The sequence below is a fragment of the Oratosquilla oratoria genome, chromosome 23, assembly GCF_046742065.1.
Source record: "Oratosquilla oratoria isolate Oo_2021 chromosome 23, ASM4674206v1, whole genome shotgun sequence".
NCBI classification, from domain to species: Eukaryota; Metazoa; Arthropoda; class Malacostraca; order Stomatopoda; family Squillidae; genus Oratosquilla; species Oratosquilla oratoria.
The window spans coordinates 7006717-7025244 of record NC_134799.1 but is presented as its reverse complement, the minus strand read 5'-3'; the positions used below and the strand labels follow the sequence as shown (position 1 = coordinate 7025244).

At 40.3% G+C, this 18528-nt stretch overlaps 2 protein-coding genes across 3 annotated transcripts in view; one reads left to right on the top strand and one right to left on the bottom strand.

The window, feature by feature from the left end:
• The first annotated feature begins 4877 nt into the window (after positions 1 to 4877).
• On the top strand, positions 4878 to 16650 carry LOC143037939 (putative RNA-binding protein EIF1AD). 2 transcript variants are annotated; one of them, XM_076206626.1, is made up of 3 exons: positions 4878 to 4994; positions 12984 to 13106; positions 15317 to 16650. In XM_076206626.1, the coding sequence occupies exons 1-3, from the start codon at positions 4893 to 4895 to the stop codon at positions 15701 to 15703; spliced, it is 612 nt and encodes a 203-aa protein (XP_076062741.1). In that variant the 5' UTR covers positions 4878 to 4892; the 3' UTR covers positions 15704 to 16650. The 2 variants fall into 2 exon arrangements, with proteins under 2 accessions (XP_076062741.1, XP_076062743.1); XM_076206628.1 differs by lacking the exon at positions 4878 to 4994 and adding an exon at positions 5024 to 5315.
• Positions 15841 to 18528, bottom strand: part of Edem2 (ER degradation enhancer, mannosidase alpha-like 2) — a 41250-nt gene continuing 38562 nt past the window's right edge. Inside the window, exon 17 of the mRNA XM_076206624.1 lies at positions 15841 to 18359. Within this exon, the coding sequence (XP_076062739.1) occupies positions 17658 to 18359 (702 nt within the window). The 3' untranslated portion in view covers positions 15841 to 17657. The remainder of the gene's footprint in view (positions 18360 to 18528) is intronic.

The following is an 18528-nucleotide window of genomic DNA, read 5'->3' as shown; positions in this document are numbered from 1 at the left end:
TGAGAACTGGAATAATGGAAAGACTGGTGAGAAAGATGCTGTAATGATTGTAATTTATTTTATATTATTTGTTTTTGTTTTGTCATCATTTGTCTGTTTGATTTTTATTTATTATTAGTTATACGTTAATTTATTATTATTTACTATTTACCTGTTTGTTTATTATTCAACTATACCTATGCATTTATTTATGTATTTTATTTGTTATTTACATTATTATACATACATATACCAAGGCTTTTTCCCCCTTACCAGGGGGGTAGCCTAAAAGGACAAGGCACAAAAACATTCCCACCCATTTCATCCCCGAAAACACTCCACACCCCTCCACCCTCCCTCCCATCTTAGCACCTCCTAGATGACGGGTCATCCCTGCACCCTGTCCACTGCCCTGGGTCAGAAGCAGTGTCGCAGGACACAGCACATCCACAGCAAGGCCGCTTCATTAAATCGGTGACCCCGCCTCTCCGTCCCCCCATATAAAGGAGAGGACGGGGAGAAATCTCTTCGGGCTGCGTCACAATTTTTTGCTCACACACACTACCTCACCCCCATTCCCCCGTCCAATCCACCTCATGCATCACAACATTTTCCATATACAACCATTCTCCATTCACCCGTCTTCTGTCCTCTCCCGTCCTTCCTCAACCGACATTCCCCTCTTCCCCAAAGCCCCCTTCACCCCATCCATCCATCTCATCCTAGGATGTCCCCTCATGTTCACTCCCTCCACATCTGCCTTCCCTACCTCCTTTACTAGTCTTTCTTCACTCATTCTTTCCATGTGTCCAAACCATCCTAATACTCTTTCATCCACCCTATCTCCCAGCTCCCTTTCCACCCCTGTTCTCCTCCTCACTTCCTCATTTCTCACTCAATCTAGCCTAGTAACCCCCATCATACTTCTCAGACACCTCATCTCAAACACATTCAAGCTCCTTCTCTCTTCCTCTCTTATGTTCCATGTTTCTGCTCCATACAGTGCTGTTGGCACAATCACTCCTTCATACAGTCTCCTCTTAGCATCCATTCCCAGATTCCTATTCCTCATTACACTTTTTAAACCACCAAGGCATTTACTCGCTTCTCTCAATCTACATTCTACCTCCACCTTCACTCCACCCTTTCCTGCCACATTTGCACCCAAATATCTAAAACTATCCACTTCCTCCAGTTGCTCTCCCTCAATGCTCACTTCCAGATTACTGCCACTTTCACCCCTTGTACATCTCATCACCTTACTTTTACCCACATTTATCTTCAGCTTTCTTCTATCACACACTCTCCCAAACTCTGTCACCAGCTTCCTCAATCCCTCCTCCGATCCTGCCACAAGCGCAGTGTCATCCACAAACAACAGCTGGCTCACCTCCCACTTTTCTCCATTTTCTTTAACCATCTCCAATCCCTGACCCACTACCCTTGCATTCACCTCTCGCACCACCCCATCCATGTATAAGTTGAACAGCCAGGGTGACATAACGCATCCCTGACGAAGTCCCACCTTTACTTCAAACCACTCACTCTCTCCATTTCTAATCCTGACACAAGCTCTACTACTCTCATAAAAACTCTTGACAGCTCCCAGAAGCTTTCCTCCTATCCCGTATATCCACATAACCTCCCACAATGCCTTTCTGTCTACCCTGTCGTAAGCCTTTTCCAGATCCATAAAGGCCCAGAAAACATCCTTCCCCTTACCTATAGCTTTCTCACATATCTGTCTTACCACAAAAATCTGATCTACACAACCTCTACCTGTCCTAAACCCACACTGTTCCTCACCAATTACTCCCTCTGTTCCTCTCCTAATCCTCTCAATCAAGATCCTCCCATAAGCCTTCCCAACTACACTTAACAAGTAAATCCCTCTGAAACTACTACATTCACACTTGTCCCCCTTTCCCTTGTAAAGTGGAACTATACACGCACTCCTCCAGTCCTCTGGCACTCTACCTTCTCTCCAGCAAACATTAAATAACCTCACCAACCAGTCCACCATCACTATACCTCCTTTTTTAAGACATTATGATTTTTTTTCACATCCGACCTAGATATGGACCAAAAGGTCTCCTGTCAGCATGCTCTGCTTTTGTAATGTGTGCCCAAGGGAAGGAAGTGTACTGGTGGACTGTAGGAGTGCAAGTATAGTTCCACTAAACAAGGATAAGGGAACAAATACAAATGTAGTAAATGTAATGGGAACCATCTGTTAAATATAGTTAGGTGTTATAAAGTGTTAATCACCTGGATTAGCAAGGGAACAGAGGGGAAAGTTGAGGAGCAACGTGGATTTAGAAATGGGAGAGGGAACACAGATCAAGTTATCATAGTAAACATATTCAATAAGTTTTTAGGGAAGGGTATGCATGTCTTTTTGGTATTCATGAATTTGGAAAAAACATATGGATTGAGAGAGGCATTATGGAATGTGCTTTGGTTGTATTGCTTATTAAAATTATTTACATGAGTAGTAGGCCTTGTGTAAGGTTAGGAATGAAAAGCGAGTGGTTTGAGGTGAAGGTGGGACTATGCCAATGTTGTCAAGTGTCACCATGATTATTGAACATACATATGAATGGGGTGGTGAGGGTGCTAGGCAGGGATTTGGAGTTGGTGAATTAGAGTGGAGTGAAATGGAAGATCAGCAAGACTTTGAAGATGACATTGTGTTTGTACCAAAGTTGGAGGATGGACTGAAGCTGTAAGTAGTGGACTTTGAGATGGGAAATCTAGGAAGCCTCAGAGGGTACACACTGGAATGAATAAAAGACTTTTTAAGTGATGATAGAGGTATGAGAAGAGTACTCGTAGTGAGATATAAAAAGTCAGACTGAAGAAGAGTGACTAGTGAAGTAATACAGGGCTCAGTTCTGGCACATGTAATGTTCCTATTGTTAAATGACATGATTAATGGAATAGACAGCTTTATAAACTTACAGATGATGCCAAGGTCATGAAGAATGAGGATTGGACAATGAATTATAATACAAAGAAATATAAAATCTTGAAATGGAAAAAAGAAAAGAAAAAAAAGATTGGGAAATGATTAAATAGAAAAGGTTAAGGGGGAAAAGGACTTAGGGATTCTAATCAGTAATGACAGTGCCACAAAACCATATAAAGAAAATAACATATAAATAAAATATAGCCTATTTTGCTGAAAAAATATAAAGTGGCATTTCATTACAAGGAAGAGGGCATGATGAAGAAATTAATGAAAGTCTGGTTTGTCTCAGAATGGAACACACAGTGGTGGTATGATCACATCTAAAGGATGTGAGAATAAAAGGGGCAGCTACCAAGTTGATCCCAAGCCCAACTGACTTATGGTATAAGTAAAGATTAAGAAAAAAAATACTTCCCACATTGGTAGAGTGAAGATAATGGGGTAAATGATGATATTGATTATGCATTTGCTGGTGGGGATGAAAAATCAATAAGAGGTCATATTATTTTTTTCAAAAATGTTAGAAAGTATAGCTTTCCACATTTAAGTATAGACTTATAGAACATGTAAAATGAAAATATAACCCAAGCAAACACCATAAATGAACATAAGGCAAAGTTTGATGAATGAAGGCAAAGACACTGGAAGCATAGCTCCAATCCTGTTTTTTACAACTAGGTAAATTCCTAAAAGAAGTCAAAGCAAATAAGGGTCTGGGAAGTTTCCATCCAGAACCCTAAGATTTGGGTCTTTTAATGTGCATGGGTGTGGTACAGATGAGAGTAAAAGGGAAGAGATAGGCAGTATCTTTGTGAGAAGAAAGATGGATGTGTTGGCATTGAGTGAAACTAAGTTGAAAGGGAGGGGTGATTTTGAGTTTGAGAGTGAAGTGTGGATGGTGTCGAAAGTGAAAACAGGATGAGTGAGGGAAGGGGTGGCTATACTAGTAAGTGAAGAGATAGGTAAGCTTGTGGAGGGTTCCTTCAAGGTCAATGTGGATGAAGGTGAAACTGTGGAAGGAGATGTTGTAAGTGCATATGGGTCTTATAGTGAGAAAAGTGTAGAGGAAAGGAAAGCTTTTTGGATAAATTTAAATAAGTGCATAGAGTGTTTGGGGAGAAATGTCAATGTAGTGGTACTGGGAGATCTCAATGCTAGAGTAGGAGATGAACCAATAGACAGTGGTTGGGAGGTGTGGAGTCCCATGAAGAAATTGTAGTGGAGAATTTATGGTACATATGTGTTATGAGAGTTGATGATACCTCTCACAGAGTTTAGGAAGAAAGTCAAGCATAAGTACACATGGGAGAGAGAAAAATGGGAGTATATGGATAATACTGTGATATATGGAAGGGAGTGGGTGGGAGATTAAGGGGGTTTAGGGATTGGTTATATGTGAATGAGATTTTGATGCAGCCCAAAAGGATTTCTCCCCATCTTCAATGTTTCTGCATGAGGGGAGAGTCGTCGATTAAATGAAGTGGCCTTACTATGGATGTGTTGTGCCTTGCTGCATTGTTTCTGACCCAGGGTGTTGGGCAAGATGTGGAGACGACCAGTCATCCAGGAGGAGCCAAGATGAGAGGGTGGTGAATGGGAGTGGGATGGGTGGGAGAGGAGTTATGCCTTTTGACTTTGGCTACCTCCCTTGTAAGGGGGAAAAAGCCCTTGGTATATGTATGCACTGTAAATACACTATGGTGTGTTAGCTCGTAGGTAAACCACAGACCATAACTATCTGGTAAGGAATCCTGATAAGAATCATTCAAGAACGAAGCTAGACTGTCCGTATCATTGACCAAAACCAAATGGACATGGACTGTCTTGAATATTGAGCAATCCGAATGACCGTCTGGGGTCGCCACCGGCACGTTTTTGAAAATGTCACTTTGATCGAGCATGACCGGTTCTGTGTAGTTTTATCGATACTATTTGTGCAGTAATGACCAAAAGATCCAAAGAAAATGTGTATCTCGATTGCACGGTGATCTCGGGCATCATTGCTTCACAAGTTTCAAGGGAAACTAACCCAACTCATAAATCTGTAAGGGCCTTGTAGCTTATTAGAAGTTGACGTGAGTTAGGCGGCACACAAAAACGCACCTTTCTAGGGGTAATGAACACCAGAAAAGTGTTTGTGAAATTCGGGTTTCAGTAGTGATTCATTCGTGAATGACGAGTGACCGAGGCTGTACTGGGACACTATTGAAGAAAGTAGAACAAGAAGGCTTCGGGCAACTTAACACAGATTGTCCTATGTTGCCTTGCCACATTAATACCGAGAAGAATGAATTGTATCGTGACATTTTGAGCAGCAAAGAATTTCTTCATATGAAGTTTACTGATCAGGGCTTGAAAAATATAGGTAAATATTTGCAATTTTACAATAACTATCATTCCTATGTATTTCTTTTACCTAAATAAGCCTTATAGTATCGCTGTCATTTCCCGACTTCAAACTGGCTTCAGTCGACATGACCCATAAACTGTATAGCAAACGTTTCCCACTACACCATAATACTTCGGAATACTTTTTTTTTATTTTTATCAATTATCATTATTATATATGGACCGAAAATATGCCCCTAGGTAGGGTTTGGCTGTTTCCGGACCCGCTAAAATACGCCAGTCAATGCTTCTGGCGGTAAATAGCCCGAACATGGTGTATTGTTTACATTGGGGCGGCAATATTTTCGATACTTATTACCTTTACAAGCTGCATTATTATAATGTACTCCAGCGTAAAGTTTGATACATGACATTGCATGGCCTCGTTCTTTTTCTCTATGTATATTAAAGTTTATGGTCAATATCCAGAAGTGCACATCTGAGCGATAATCAATAGAAAATTAATTATTGATTTTGTAAAATATATCAAGGTAATACACGTTTTTAGTGACTGAAATCAATTAAGAATAAAGCTGCTAAAAGCGATACGTTAGCTACAACTCTGACGTTGGCGAGCTTCGAGATTCCATGTTTGATTTTGTTTATTATCGAAGACGGTATGCATTTACTATTTAGCATCCAGAGGTCATCATATTAGACTAGACCAATTTATTATACTTCTGTTTGTTCATTTTTGACTACGCAAAAAATTAACATGATCTTTTGAAGCTTGGTGACATCAGAGTTGTAAGTATATTACCTAACTTACTTAGTTTACTTACTTAGTTTACTTAGTGAAGTTCTGAGGTCGATCCTCACAGCCGTAGTGGACTACCGCTGCTGCCAGTCCTGTTGTCCTTCCTTGCGAGGGTCAGTTGGTCTGGTAGTGTGTTTTGAGAGAACCTACTTATGGCAGTGTAGCCTGGCACTGGAGGCTCGTCTGGCACCTTCCGCAGGAACCTGTCCAGTGCATGTTTGAAGCTGTCCACTGAGCATTTAGTTTTCTCTCTCACCTCCTTTGGGAGGGCGTTGAAGATTTTTGGACCCTCATGGCCTAGGCTGGTTGCCAGTAGGGTCTTAATCCTCTCCGGGGCTCTTGATGGGAGAGTTTGTCTCTCACATTTACGCCCATGCCTTATACTGTGGTATGGCTTGATTGTAGAGGGGGTGGGGTCCGGAACAAGTCCCTCAAGGATTTTCCATGTGTAAATGGCCCTGTATCTTTCTCTCCTCCTCTGTTGAGAGTATAGGCCTAGTGCTCCCAGGCGATCCCAATAGTTGAGATCTTGCATCCCTTTGATGCACCTGGTGTAGTTCCGTTGGACAGCTTCAAGCATCTGGATGTATCCGCGTTTGTGTGGTGACCAGAGTTGGCTACAATAGTCCAGTATCAGTTGGATAAGCGACTTCCAGAGGGTAAGCATCACTTGAACCTCTCTTGAGGAGAAGGTCCTTAGGACCCAGCTGGCCATCCCTCTTGCTCTATTTACTGAGTGCATGATGTGGTGTTGGAAAGTGGCATCATCACTTAAGTGAATGCCCAGGCTTTTCACATGGGCTTTTGGTGTGATTTTCATACCTCTCTCCGTGTGCAGCTCAGTGTCGTCTTTAATGCCTTGATTTGTGCCATATCTCAAGACCTCGAACTTCTCATCGTTGAATTGCATGTTGCTGTTGTTGGCCCATGCATAAACTGAGTTGAGACCGTCTTGTAGATGTTGCACATCCCCACTTTCCCGCACAGCATGGCTGATGTGGGTGTCATCGGCAAAAGACAGGAGGGTTGAGTCCACCCTACTATTTATGTCATTCATATGGACAAGGAATAGGAGGGGGCCAAGCACAGATCCTTGTGGTACTCCGCTTATTACCTTGGATTCGGTTGACTTCACACCATCAACTGCGACTGCTTGTGTACGGTCTGTCAGAAAGTTGAAGAGCCAGACTCCTAGCTTCCCTGAGATTCCTAGATCCCTTGCCTTATGGAGGAGGACACCGTGGTCCACCTTGTCGAAGGCTTTAGCAAAATCTAGGAATACTACGTCAACATTTCTCCCCTCCGACAGGTTCCGTAGTAGCCAGTCATAGTGTGCCAGTAGGTTTGAAAGGCATGATCGACCTTTCCTGAAGCCATGTTGATTCTCTTTGATGAGGTTATTCACCTCAAGGTAAGTGAACAGCTTGTCCCTTACACATTTCTCAATTACTTTGACAATATGTGATGTAAGGGCGACAGGTCGATAATTTTTTGGCAAGGTCCGGTCTCCTCCTTTATATATTGGGCTTATGATGGCTTGTTTGAGCAGTGCCGGGATCTCTCCTTTGTCAAAAGAGGCTAGCCACAACATATGTATTGGAGCTGCCAAGACCTCGCAGCATTTTAGGAGTAGGATTGCTGGTACACCGTCTGGTCCTGCTGCCGAGTTACTCCTAAGCTCCTTTATCGCCTTTTTGATGTCCTGTTCAGTCACTCGAATGTTGGTAAGCTGGTTCAGGTTCTTGGGCGTCTGGTTGAAGAAGGTTGTGGGATCAAGGATTTCCTTCTGTGTCTTAGGTATGCTGAACACACTGTTATATTGGTGTGCCAGTATCTGGCAGGTTTCCTTTGGGGCATCTGTTATAGTGCCTTGTTCTGTCACTAGGGGCCCAATCTGTGACTTGGTTTTGAGGAACTTCTTACAGTAGCTGTAGAAGAATTTCGGGTTGTGCCTTATGTTTTCTATAGCTTGGTGTTCCTCTGTTCTTCTCTGCTCCTCATGTGAGTGTTTAATTTTCTGCTCTATGTCCTCTATTTTTGAGGAGATTATGAGCCTTTGGGTCTCATTGGTATTGTTAACGAGTTTTAGGTTGAGGTTGGCACGTTTTCGCATAAGGATTTTTCTGTCTCGCGGGATGGAGTATCTGCGATCCTTTTTGTTGCTTTTCCTTGGCACATAAGCAGTGCACACCTCCAGCAGAATCCTCAATAGTGTGTTGAGAGTGGTGTTGGGATCAGATCCCTGCAGTTCCAGTTTCCAGTCTATCTTCCTGAGGTCTTGTTGTAATTGATCCCAGTCTACCTTTTGACTGAAGAAGTTGAAGCTGGCGAAAGGTGTCATGTTCGGAGGAGTCATGGAATCCTGCGGTGTCTTACTTTTGATGTAAGTTGTGTTGATGTAGACTATATTGTGGTCAGAGAAGATTGTTTTCTCTGACCTGCAATTGTTGACCGACTCTTGATTATTGGTAAAAAAGAGGTCCAATATGTTGTTCCTTCTAGTCGGCTCCATTATGTGCTGGTTTAGGAACAGTTTATCGGCGATCTCTAGAAGGAGTTTTGCTTGGGCTTGATCTTCTAGAGTGCCCCCACTGGATCTACCATCAGGCCAGCATATAAAGGGGAAGTTAAAATCACCACAGATGATGACATCTGTCATGGCATGTGGGGTGGTCTCTAGCACTTCGTTCAGTTTTTCCAAAGCTTTTGAGAAGCTTTCGAGATTGCACTGAGGTGGGCGGTAGCAGTTTACAATTATTAGATTTATGTTGGTGATGTGTAAGACTAGGAGTTCTATCACCCCGTTTGAGTGGGATAATAGTGTCTTGGTGTGGGCAGCTAGATCGTGCCTGAGGTAGACCATTACACCACCATGGCTTCGTCCCTCTCTGTCAGCTCTATATAGGGTGTAGTTGGTTATTCCTATCTCAGTCTTTCACGTTGGTAGCCAGGTGAGTCTCCGTGAGGGCAATAAACATTGGGTCCTCTTCTAGCGTTAGTTCCTTCAGGAAGGAGACTTTGCTTTTGTTGCTTTTTGGGTAGAGGCCCTGTATGTTACCCATTAGTATGGACTCTAGTTGGTGTGAACAACGGGTGCCCAGGGGAATGCCGGATGGGCCTGGAATGGTGGCCAGTTCCTGTGACTCCCTTGCATCAGGGATACTATTAAGCCCTGGGTCTCTACAGCTTTGGTTAGCGTATTCATGGTGGTCTGTAGAGCTGTCGCTAACTCTAAAAAAGGTGAGTGAGCGTTTGTGCTTGTGTTTGAGGGGGGGCCTGTGGGTGTCCCTGATGCTGCCTTGTGTCTGGTATTTCCTGGGGTGCTCCCAAGGTTGCCAGGTTTTTTGGTGTTGGTGTTGGTGTTTGTTTGTGCGACTTGGGTTTTGGCGTCATTTGGTTTCCACGTCCCTTTGACATGTGTGAATTCGCAAGACTTGACTCTACATGTGCCATGCCTTACAGAGTTCTTGCACATGAGTGGGAGGAACTGAGGGCATTTGTCCCTTCCTAATTTGCAACCACGATCATCCCTAGTACCATGCATCAAAAGCTTGTGGCATGGCTTGGGGTGTCTGTAGTTGCATTCCTTGCCCGAGTTGCCATGTCTGCATCTTCCCTTTTTATAGTATCTGCAGATAGGGGTGTCCTTGCCTTGGTCCTTGGGCCTAGCCCCGTTCTGGGAGGGATTGTCTGGACTTAGACTAGTAGGTGGGTTTGCCTGAGGGGGTTGGGTGGGGGCAGGGGCTTGTTTCGTCTTGGCATCCGAAACCTTAGCCTTGGCTAAAGCAACTTTTTTATATTGATTTCTGCAATTAAAAAGGCACATCAAGTTCATGTATTTCAATTTACAAAATTAATGTCTATTTGTTGATGTATAGCTTAGGTGTGCACTTCTGGAGTAATATCAACTTCATACCAAGGTAAATAAAAAGGAAATCGTATATTTTAATAAAACACACTTATTTTTAAGTACAACTTGTCATGATATGAATCATAATGATAAGGATTCAAATTCTGGAAAAATACTGCTTGGACATCGATTTTATATAGGTACAAAAATAGATGACTGCTATAAACTAGTTTAATCCCTATCCCCTTCCAACTGATTCTCATCATACCCCTCCTGCCCTCCTATAGGTTTGTATGATTTTCCTGGTATGGTATTTCACTGTACCTAATTGTAGTATACAGGAAAAGAGCAATGCTCATTGGGTCTTATCTCCTATTCTCCAACTGATTATACATGGCCTCAAATTCATGTACAATACATAGAGATCACTGTTATTTCCACTGCACAGTTAATATAGCATTTCACAGTTAACCTAACCTAACAACCTTCTGAGCTACCAGAAGAGGCTAGATGACCCCATTGCAGGTAACCGTCCAGGATGCAACACTTCACCCCATACTATAAAACATATTATGGAAGACTGAATTGTACATGATCATGCACACCAACAACAAGATATACACTCTATGTCAAGAAGATGGAACTACTAAGCCAAGCAGTCTTGGGAACAACCAGTAACAACAACAACAGCCAAAATGTAGCTTAAATGGAATTTGTATGACATTATCAAACCACCTCAAATCATAAAATACCCATATTCAATCCAGACAAACCACCTGAAAACCTAGCTGTCTACCATGCCTATATTGATGGAAAGACTAGTTGCAGCAAAAAGGAGCAACTAATCTGCCCACCCTCACAAAATAGTATGGATTCAAGGAAGGCCACTCCATCAGAAACTAGCACATTTCACACAAGCATCACACTAAATGTGCATTAGGGATTTAACATGAAAGCACCACCAGAAAGTACAGTTATAGTAGTAGTAGACATAAAGAAGATATTTGATGAAGTTCCCCGACAGATATTTTCTAAAATGATCACACAGTTATTCATTATAATACCAAAAGACCATACAATGGAGTCTTCCTAAAAGCAATACTCTCACCTATACTATTAAACCTCTACAAATAATTTCCCAACATTATAGCCAAAACATAACAACAAAGCACTCACCTTCGCAGGTGATGTAATAATAACAAATCAGCATAGTAACAACAGAAATAGTGGCACACCCAGTCTTATTTAGACAAAGATTATGTCTATGGCTTAGAAAGGTAAAATTTTAGTTGTGCACTCCTACGCAATATAACAATAGAAAATCAATTATTAATTTTGTAAATTATAATAGATCAACGTAGTATGCGATTTCTTGGCGGAAATCAATAACAAGTTGCTAAAACCTATTTACTGACGAACGAAGTCGTGGCGGCTGAATGATACGCCATGTTTGTTTTGATAGATGCCGAGGCCGAGGAAATGAAAGGATGATAAATTAGTCTATTCTAACCTAACTTAAGCTAACTAACATACGTAACCTAACCTGTACTTAGTTATTCGGTACCTCAAATTCTAAAGATCATCCTGGTCGTCGTCGTCATCGTCACGGATGTTGACGGCCTGGTCATTATTGTACCTCGGGCAATTAACAGACAACGGCAGAACCCCGTGTTCTCTTTAAGTCCAAGGAAGCCACATTGTCTTCGTAACAACGCTTATTAACGTCACCTGGAGTTGGAGAACACCCGATCGACAACGTGAAAGCTATCGTATGATAGTGATTGGACTGGCATAGACCGTATCCTATCGGTTTTGTTCGTTAGTAAATTTGCTTGTAGCAAGGTTTTTTGTTTTTTATTTCCGCCAAGAAAAATCGCATATTACGTTCATGTATTATAATTGACAAAATCAACATTTAATTTTCTAATGCTATATCGCTAAGGTGTGTATTTTATAAAGTTCCCCGACAAATATTTTTTTTAAAGATCACACAGTTATCCATAATAACAACAAGAAATGCCTAACAAAACTCTTGACTGGCTGATAGTAGTACAAAGTAACCCAAGACATCCAAATCTCTGGGACCAAAAGACCATACAGGAGTCTTCCTAAAAGCAACACTCACCCATACTATTCAACCTCTTTACAAATTATTCCCCAACATTTTATCCAAAACATAACACCAAAGTGATCAACCTTTGCAGACGATGTGATAATAACAAACCAGTTTACTAACTGTAGAAATAGTGGCACACCCAGTCTTACTTAGACTAGAACTATGGCTTAGAAATAATAGAATGGAAACCTCACCCCAGAAATCATCAGTAATACTGCTCACTTCTGACAATCATGAATCAAATAAACACCCAATAGTAGAATTAAATGGCCAAAAATTCTAGGCCTCACTTCTGGTACATGACCATCAGGTTTGATAAATTGGAGAGCAGGAATTGGGACCCAATGGGTGTTGCTCCTTTCCTGTATGCTACATTTAAGTAGCATACAGACTTGATATGTCTCAACTTTGAGAAGCTTTTGATACCATTCTGCATGAAAGACTACTTGCTAAATTAGCTTCACACAAAATAAGTGGTAGTCTATTAAGCTGGACAAGTAATTGGATTGTAAACAGAGAGTTGTTCTAAATGGTAAAACTTCCAGATGGGAAAATGTTACAAGTGGAGTTCCTCAGGGTTCCATTCTTGGGCCAATTCTATTCAATTCTATTACAAGGGAGGTGGCCAAAGTCAAAGGCATAAATCCAATCCTACCCATTTCATCCCCACATTCTCTACTCCTATTCACCACTCTTCCTTTCCTCTTTTCTTGGTTCCCTCTGGATGATGGGTCATCCCTGCATCTTGCCTAATGCCCAGGGTCAGAAGCAATGCAGCAAGATGCAGCACATCCACAGCAAGGCTGCTTCATAATGTGGTGTTTTTATTGCATGTGTAGACTACATGGGGGCAAGATTTTCATGTTTGTGAATAACAAAGTTGTAGTAAATAACTTAGTGTATATACATTATAATGTTGCAGATCATGTCAGCAACCACAAAGAAGAAACATGTGGAGAGGGAATTGGCTGAAGACTACTGTCTTCCAAAGGACCAAGAATCAATTGTCCAGTTGATTAAACCTCGAGGGAACAACTTGCATCAGGTGAAGTGATGGGATCATATTTAAAGTCTCCTTGTTGCTTCATGTTTCAACTCAAAAGAGGTCCTTCCGAGGTACTTCTTTGGACCAGTATTATCATGTAATTAGAAATTATAAACTATTCTGAAAGATGAATGAAGTGAGAAGGCCAAATGAGAAGAAAATAGGATTTATGATAATAATGAAATATAGTAGACGTAGAGGTTGCAGAAAGGTGGAATGAGTATTTTAAAGTATTGCTAAATATGAGAGATGGGAAATTTTAAATGTTGATGTTGGAGATAGGTGGAATGAGAACTACAAGGAGTGTTTAGTGGGTATAAAGTAGAAATTAGTGAAAAAATCAAATAATGATGAATTGTCAAGGAAAAGATAAGGGGTTGGTGGGCCTGGATGATGTGTATGTGAAGATAATCAAAAGGGGATTAAGACTGTGAGTCATAAGTAATAAAAATTATTATCACCAAGTTTTACTGACAGGAAACCCACTGCTCCACATTGGCTGAAAACCATCCTCAGGCCGTCCCTTAGATCTCTAGGAAGAAACATTGAACTGGTGACTGTGTTTTATAAACATGTGTTGGTTTCTGTCACCAGGTTAGGTTATATAGTAGGAGATTAATAGTCACTGGTTGTCAACTCTCCCTTTGTAAAAAGGCAGAGGGAATAGTTGAAGTTGTTAGATATCTTGGGTGTGGTTCAGAGACTGAGTGCCAGCCCATTAGAGATACACCTGAAGATCCATAGAACTGTGTATTTACTTATTGTCCTATCTTTTACTCTTCAATTTGCCATATTTAGATTTGGATTCATGTATTGTTCCAGCTTGGGCTGTATTATCTAAGATTTTTAAGGTATTTATACCTATGTATGTAAAACTGTTTCTTGATATCTTTGATACAATTATTCTTTCTCAATTTGTTCTCATGACCTCTTAAAGCCCTCCCATCCCTAATCAAGAGATCTCTTCTGTCAATATAGTCTACCCCCACTTTAGGGACCTGAATACTGTAATTATATCACTTCTTTCTCCTGTCTTTCAATATTGGTAGATCCAGGACTTTTAGTCTCTTCATATGGTTTATCTACCAGGCTGGGAATCAGTATGATTGCTGCCCATTGTATTGTCTCAGTCTAGCTTATATTCTTCTGCCATGCTGGGAACCTGTTTTTCTATTCTCTTAATTTTACATATACCATTCACTCTGTGTGGGGACCATACCATTAGCATATACAGTATTCTAGTATTGGATAGATCAATGTTTGTGTTTTTTCATCTCTCCATCCATTTAGTAAAAAGCCACTTTAATATTATGCACCAATCCATCTCTCTCCCCCACAATCCTACAATGTCTGTCAGTTGACAAGTTCTTTTATCAACATTCCCAAATCTTTCTATTCTTTTACTTTTGAAATGGATTCACTATCCAAAGATGGTTATTTAGAGCTATTACCCATTTCCTAGACATTGCAATTATTTTTATTTTATTATTATTTTATTCATTTATTCAATTTTATTTTCTCACACATACAAAAAGTGTATTTAGGGATGAAATGGGTGGGAGTGTTTTTATGCCTTTCCCTTTTTGGCTACCTCCCTTGGAAGGGGGAAAAAGCCTTGGTATATGTATGTATGTATGTAATTTTATTTTATTTTATTTTATTTTATTTGGATGAAATTCATTCTTTATTGTTTGCTCCATGTGGGAGGAAATTTAATTACCCAAATCTGAAGGTTTTGGTTGGAAACCTCCCAGGAGATGCCTTAACTTCTTGTAGGATACCTCCCTTATACAGGGGAAGAAACCTTGGTATATAGATAGATGCTCCATGTGAATATAGTGTCTAGATCTTTTTTCAGCAGTCTATAGTCCTCAATTTTCATTTTTCTCATGATTTTTGCGTTATCTACAAACATGTTGGCATAGTTTGTACCTTCCATCTTGTCATCACTCAAGTAAAAACCGATTAGGTTTGGTACACATGACCCTCCTGATATAAAACTCCAGGTGTATTTACCACACAGAAGATATAGAACACCATATCCCACAATACACCAGTCTTGCCCTACCCAGACAACAACACAATTTATTTGAGTGACTTATGTCAATTTGGCAGTCATTGTTAGTTCCTAGGAGCTGTAGGTCTCCTATAAAAAATACATGGGGCAACAGACTGATTGATTATATTTGTAATTTGATTGGTTGTTCCAGGTTAAAACTGCCGATGGGGAAGAATTTTTGGTGTCAATGCCACACAAGTTCCGTAAGCATGTTTGGATCAAGAGAGGCGATTTTGTTGTTATCGAGCCCATCCCAGAAGGTAATAAAGTCAAAGCCGAAATTGTTCGAATACTTATGCACGACCACATTTTACACTTAAAAGAAAATAAATTGTGGCCAAAAGAATTTGAATATGAAAAAGAGGTAGCAGACCCAGAACAAAAAAATGAAGGACATACACAGGAGAATGAGGACGAGAGTGGGGAAAGCAGTGATGATGAACATCTGTTTGAAAACCCGAATCGAAAGAGAGTGGTGTACGAGGAAACTGAAAGTGAGAGTGAAGAAAGTGATGGCACCAGTGATACAGAAGACTAAGCCAGCTATATACTTCACTGATACAGTTAGCCCTTGTTTGTTTTTCCATTCAGTGTTATATTGTTATTAAAATCAGTAAAAAAAACTTTGATTTTATTCTCCCTTTATCATTTAAGATTTGGGCAATGAGAGTCACATTATTCCAAAAATGTTTTATTATAAACTAGATTAACATGAAGACCCTTGCAGCACACCTTTACACAACCCACTCGTGCTTTCAATCACACTATAAAACAAAATGGTCCATCTATTAACCTGCCCACAGCTACTGTCCATACACCATAAGTACACCAAAGAGGGTTTATTACCAAAATAAATTTCATAATGTCTATATTGAGCTTTACCTAACTCTAATCATCTATAGGAAGATGTGCAAAACTTATCATCTGGTCTCGACTCATGGTGATCGCTTTCGTGGGAGGTTTGAATTAATCTCTCAAGTTGTAGTTACACTACTCCATTGTACATATACTTAAGCCAAGATTTCTGCCCTACCTGTACTAGCATGAGCTAGAATTCTAGATGGTTTGGCAACTATTGCTACCCAGAATTTTGGTGTATGCTGGGGTAGGTAGGGCAAAGGCCCCAGCAGTTCTGGGTCCTTGATGTGTATATATACAGAACCTGTGGCTTAAAAGTTTCACGATTTGTACAAACCCCTAACATTAGGAACCACTTCCTCATGTATGAACCAAAAAGTCTCCTGTCAGTATGCTCTTCCTCTGTAATCCTTTGTCTTTTGTGCATTTGACCAATTCGTTCACAACTGTACAACAGTCTCCCATAAAGAGAAAGACTAGCGATGACCATGAGACGAACAGCCGTGATGGTGGGTCAGTAGATGGAGCAAAGTTGGATGGTTAATCCCCAAATATGGTCACACACCTGGAAGGTTCCTCAATCATGTACAAAGAGTAAACTCATGAGTAAATTTAAGTTATCACAAACCATATAGAACATAGGATGCCAGGAGAAAGGAGCACAATCTAAATTGAACACAATGTGTTACAAAGGACCTCCTGTCCCAAGGGTATAAATCAGTGCAAATGTGTCAACTCTGAGGTAGAGGAACTTCTAGTTAGGATAAGAGTTTTTACAATGGACAGATAAACGTTTTTACACCCCATTCTTCATGGGTAACAATGTAACTGGTAACCTTTGTCAAATCACAAATGTGCACAACTGATTTCCCCCATTTTTGCCTTCAGGTATGCTTCAATTAACCCAACAACTAATCTTTTGTTTCATATAATTTACTTAATCTAAAAGTAGCACAAGTGATGTACTGAAGTGAGTCTTTTCATGCATGTCTGTTTTGTAACCAAAGAAGTTCAAACTTTGGTTAAGTTTAATCAATCCCCCCTCCCATTTGATATCGATGTCCACATTCACTGGGATCAGGTGTGAATGAGAGGTTAATTTAGTTTAAAAAAATAGGTAGCAACATTGGTTTTAACATCTGCACTGGTTTTCACATCTGCACAAATTTATGCTCAATACTCTCCTAAAATGTAGGTTTTGATATTTACTTCATTAAAATGACTAAATAAGTTTGTAAGAAATGTACAAGTTCATATATATATAGTAATATAAATCTTGCCCTTTTAAACTTCATAAACTTGTGGAAGTTTAAAAGATTCTGCATTCTCAACAGTAACAAAATGTTCATATTACGTATTGCCTTATTCCTTTCTTCAACGCTGGACATGATCACAGTGTGTAAATCAGTAGTAACTATCAAACTGGTCTACAAAATAGTTGACAATGCACTGCTGAAAAATGGCACATGAACCAACATAATTTATTAAACTTCTTTGTAAAGATTTATTGAATTCATCTAATTTGTTATCGATTCATTCATTCCTATGCATATAAATATAAATTAAATTGACAATTCTAAAATAAAATATAGGTATTAAACAGCTGTTTTTGGAAAACAGTTGATGCGAAACTTTCACAGTTCATCATTTTCTATCAACTTTTCATCTTTGGTGTCTTGGGAAGGAAATTTACGAGTTTCACTTACAAGTTCACTTATACTCTTAGACTTTAAATCTTCATATTTTTTCTTGAACTTCCGTATCTTTTCTTGAAGCTTTTCTGTTAAATGTTCAAGACTATGGCTTTCTTTTACAGATGTTTCTACTGGGATTTTAGTTTCAGGAGACTTCTCCTTCTTAGTTGACGCCGATTTTGGAGAATCCGTCTGGCGCTCCTTTCCAGATATTTTATGCACAAGGCTACCTAACTCTGACACCATTGTTTGCAAGGAAGAATCTGCCTCAACAGCTGATGGTGCAACTTTCTGCATGATGGCCATGAGATCTGTTAAATGAACCGAGAGAAGGGCATGCAGAAGCATTGGGTCATGTGCAGTTTTTCTGATGAGCAGGGTCTGTAGTTCATTGATAAGTGATGTGGGAGACACCAGGGCATCGGGTGTGTCCTGCTCTGTGCGCAAGTTAACAAATTTCAACGCTGCCGTTAATATTTCTTCAGCTGTTTGTGCATCATCCAAGGATTGTCTTGTAGCTTTCATGTCTGCTTCCCATTCAGCCTGAGGCTCTGTCGAGTCCTCTAAAGGGTCTTCCACTGGTACCAGGTCATCTGTCTGTGGCCCGTGTGGTGGTTTCAATTCAGGGCCTTCTGGACCAACCTGAGGTAGAATGAAAGTTTGATTATACAAAAATAATACCAGAAAATACACAAACTATCCTAAATAAAAGGTTAGCGGACTCTGCCACCCCCTTTATAAGAGGGAAAGTGCCCTTGTTATATCTGAATATAAGAAAGTAGTACATACATACATACATATACCAAGGCTT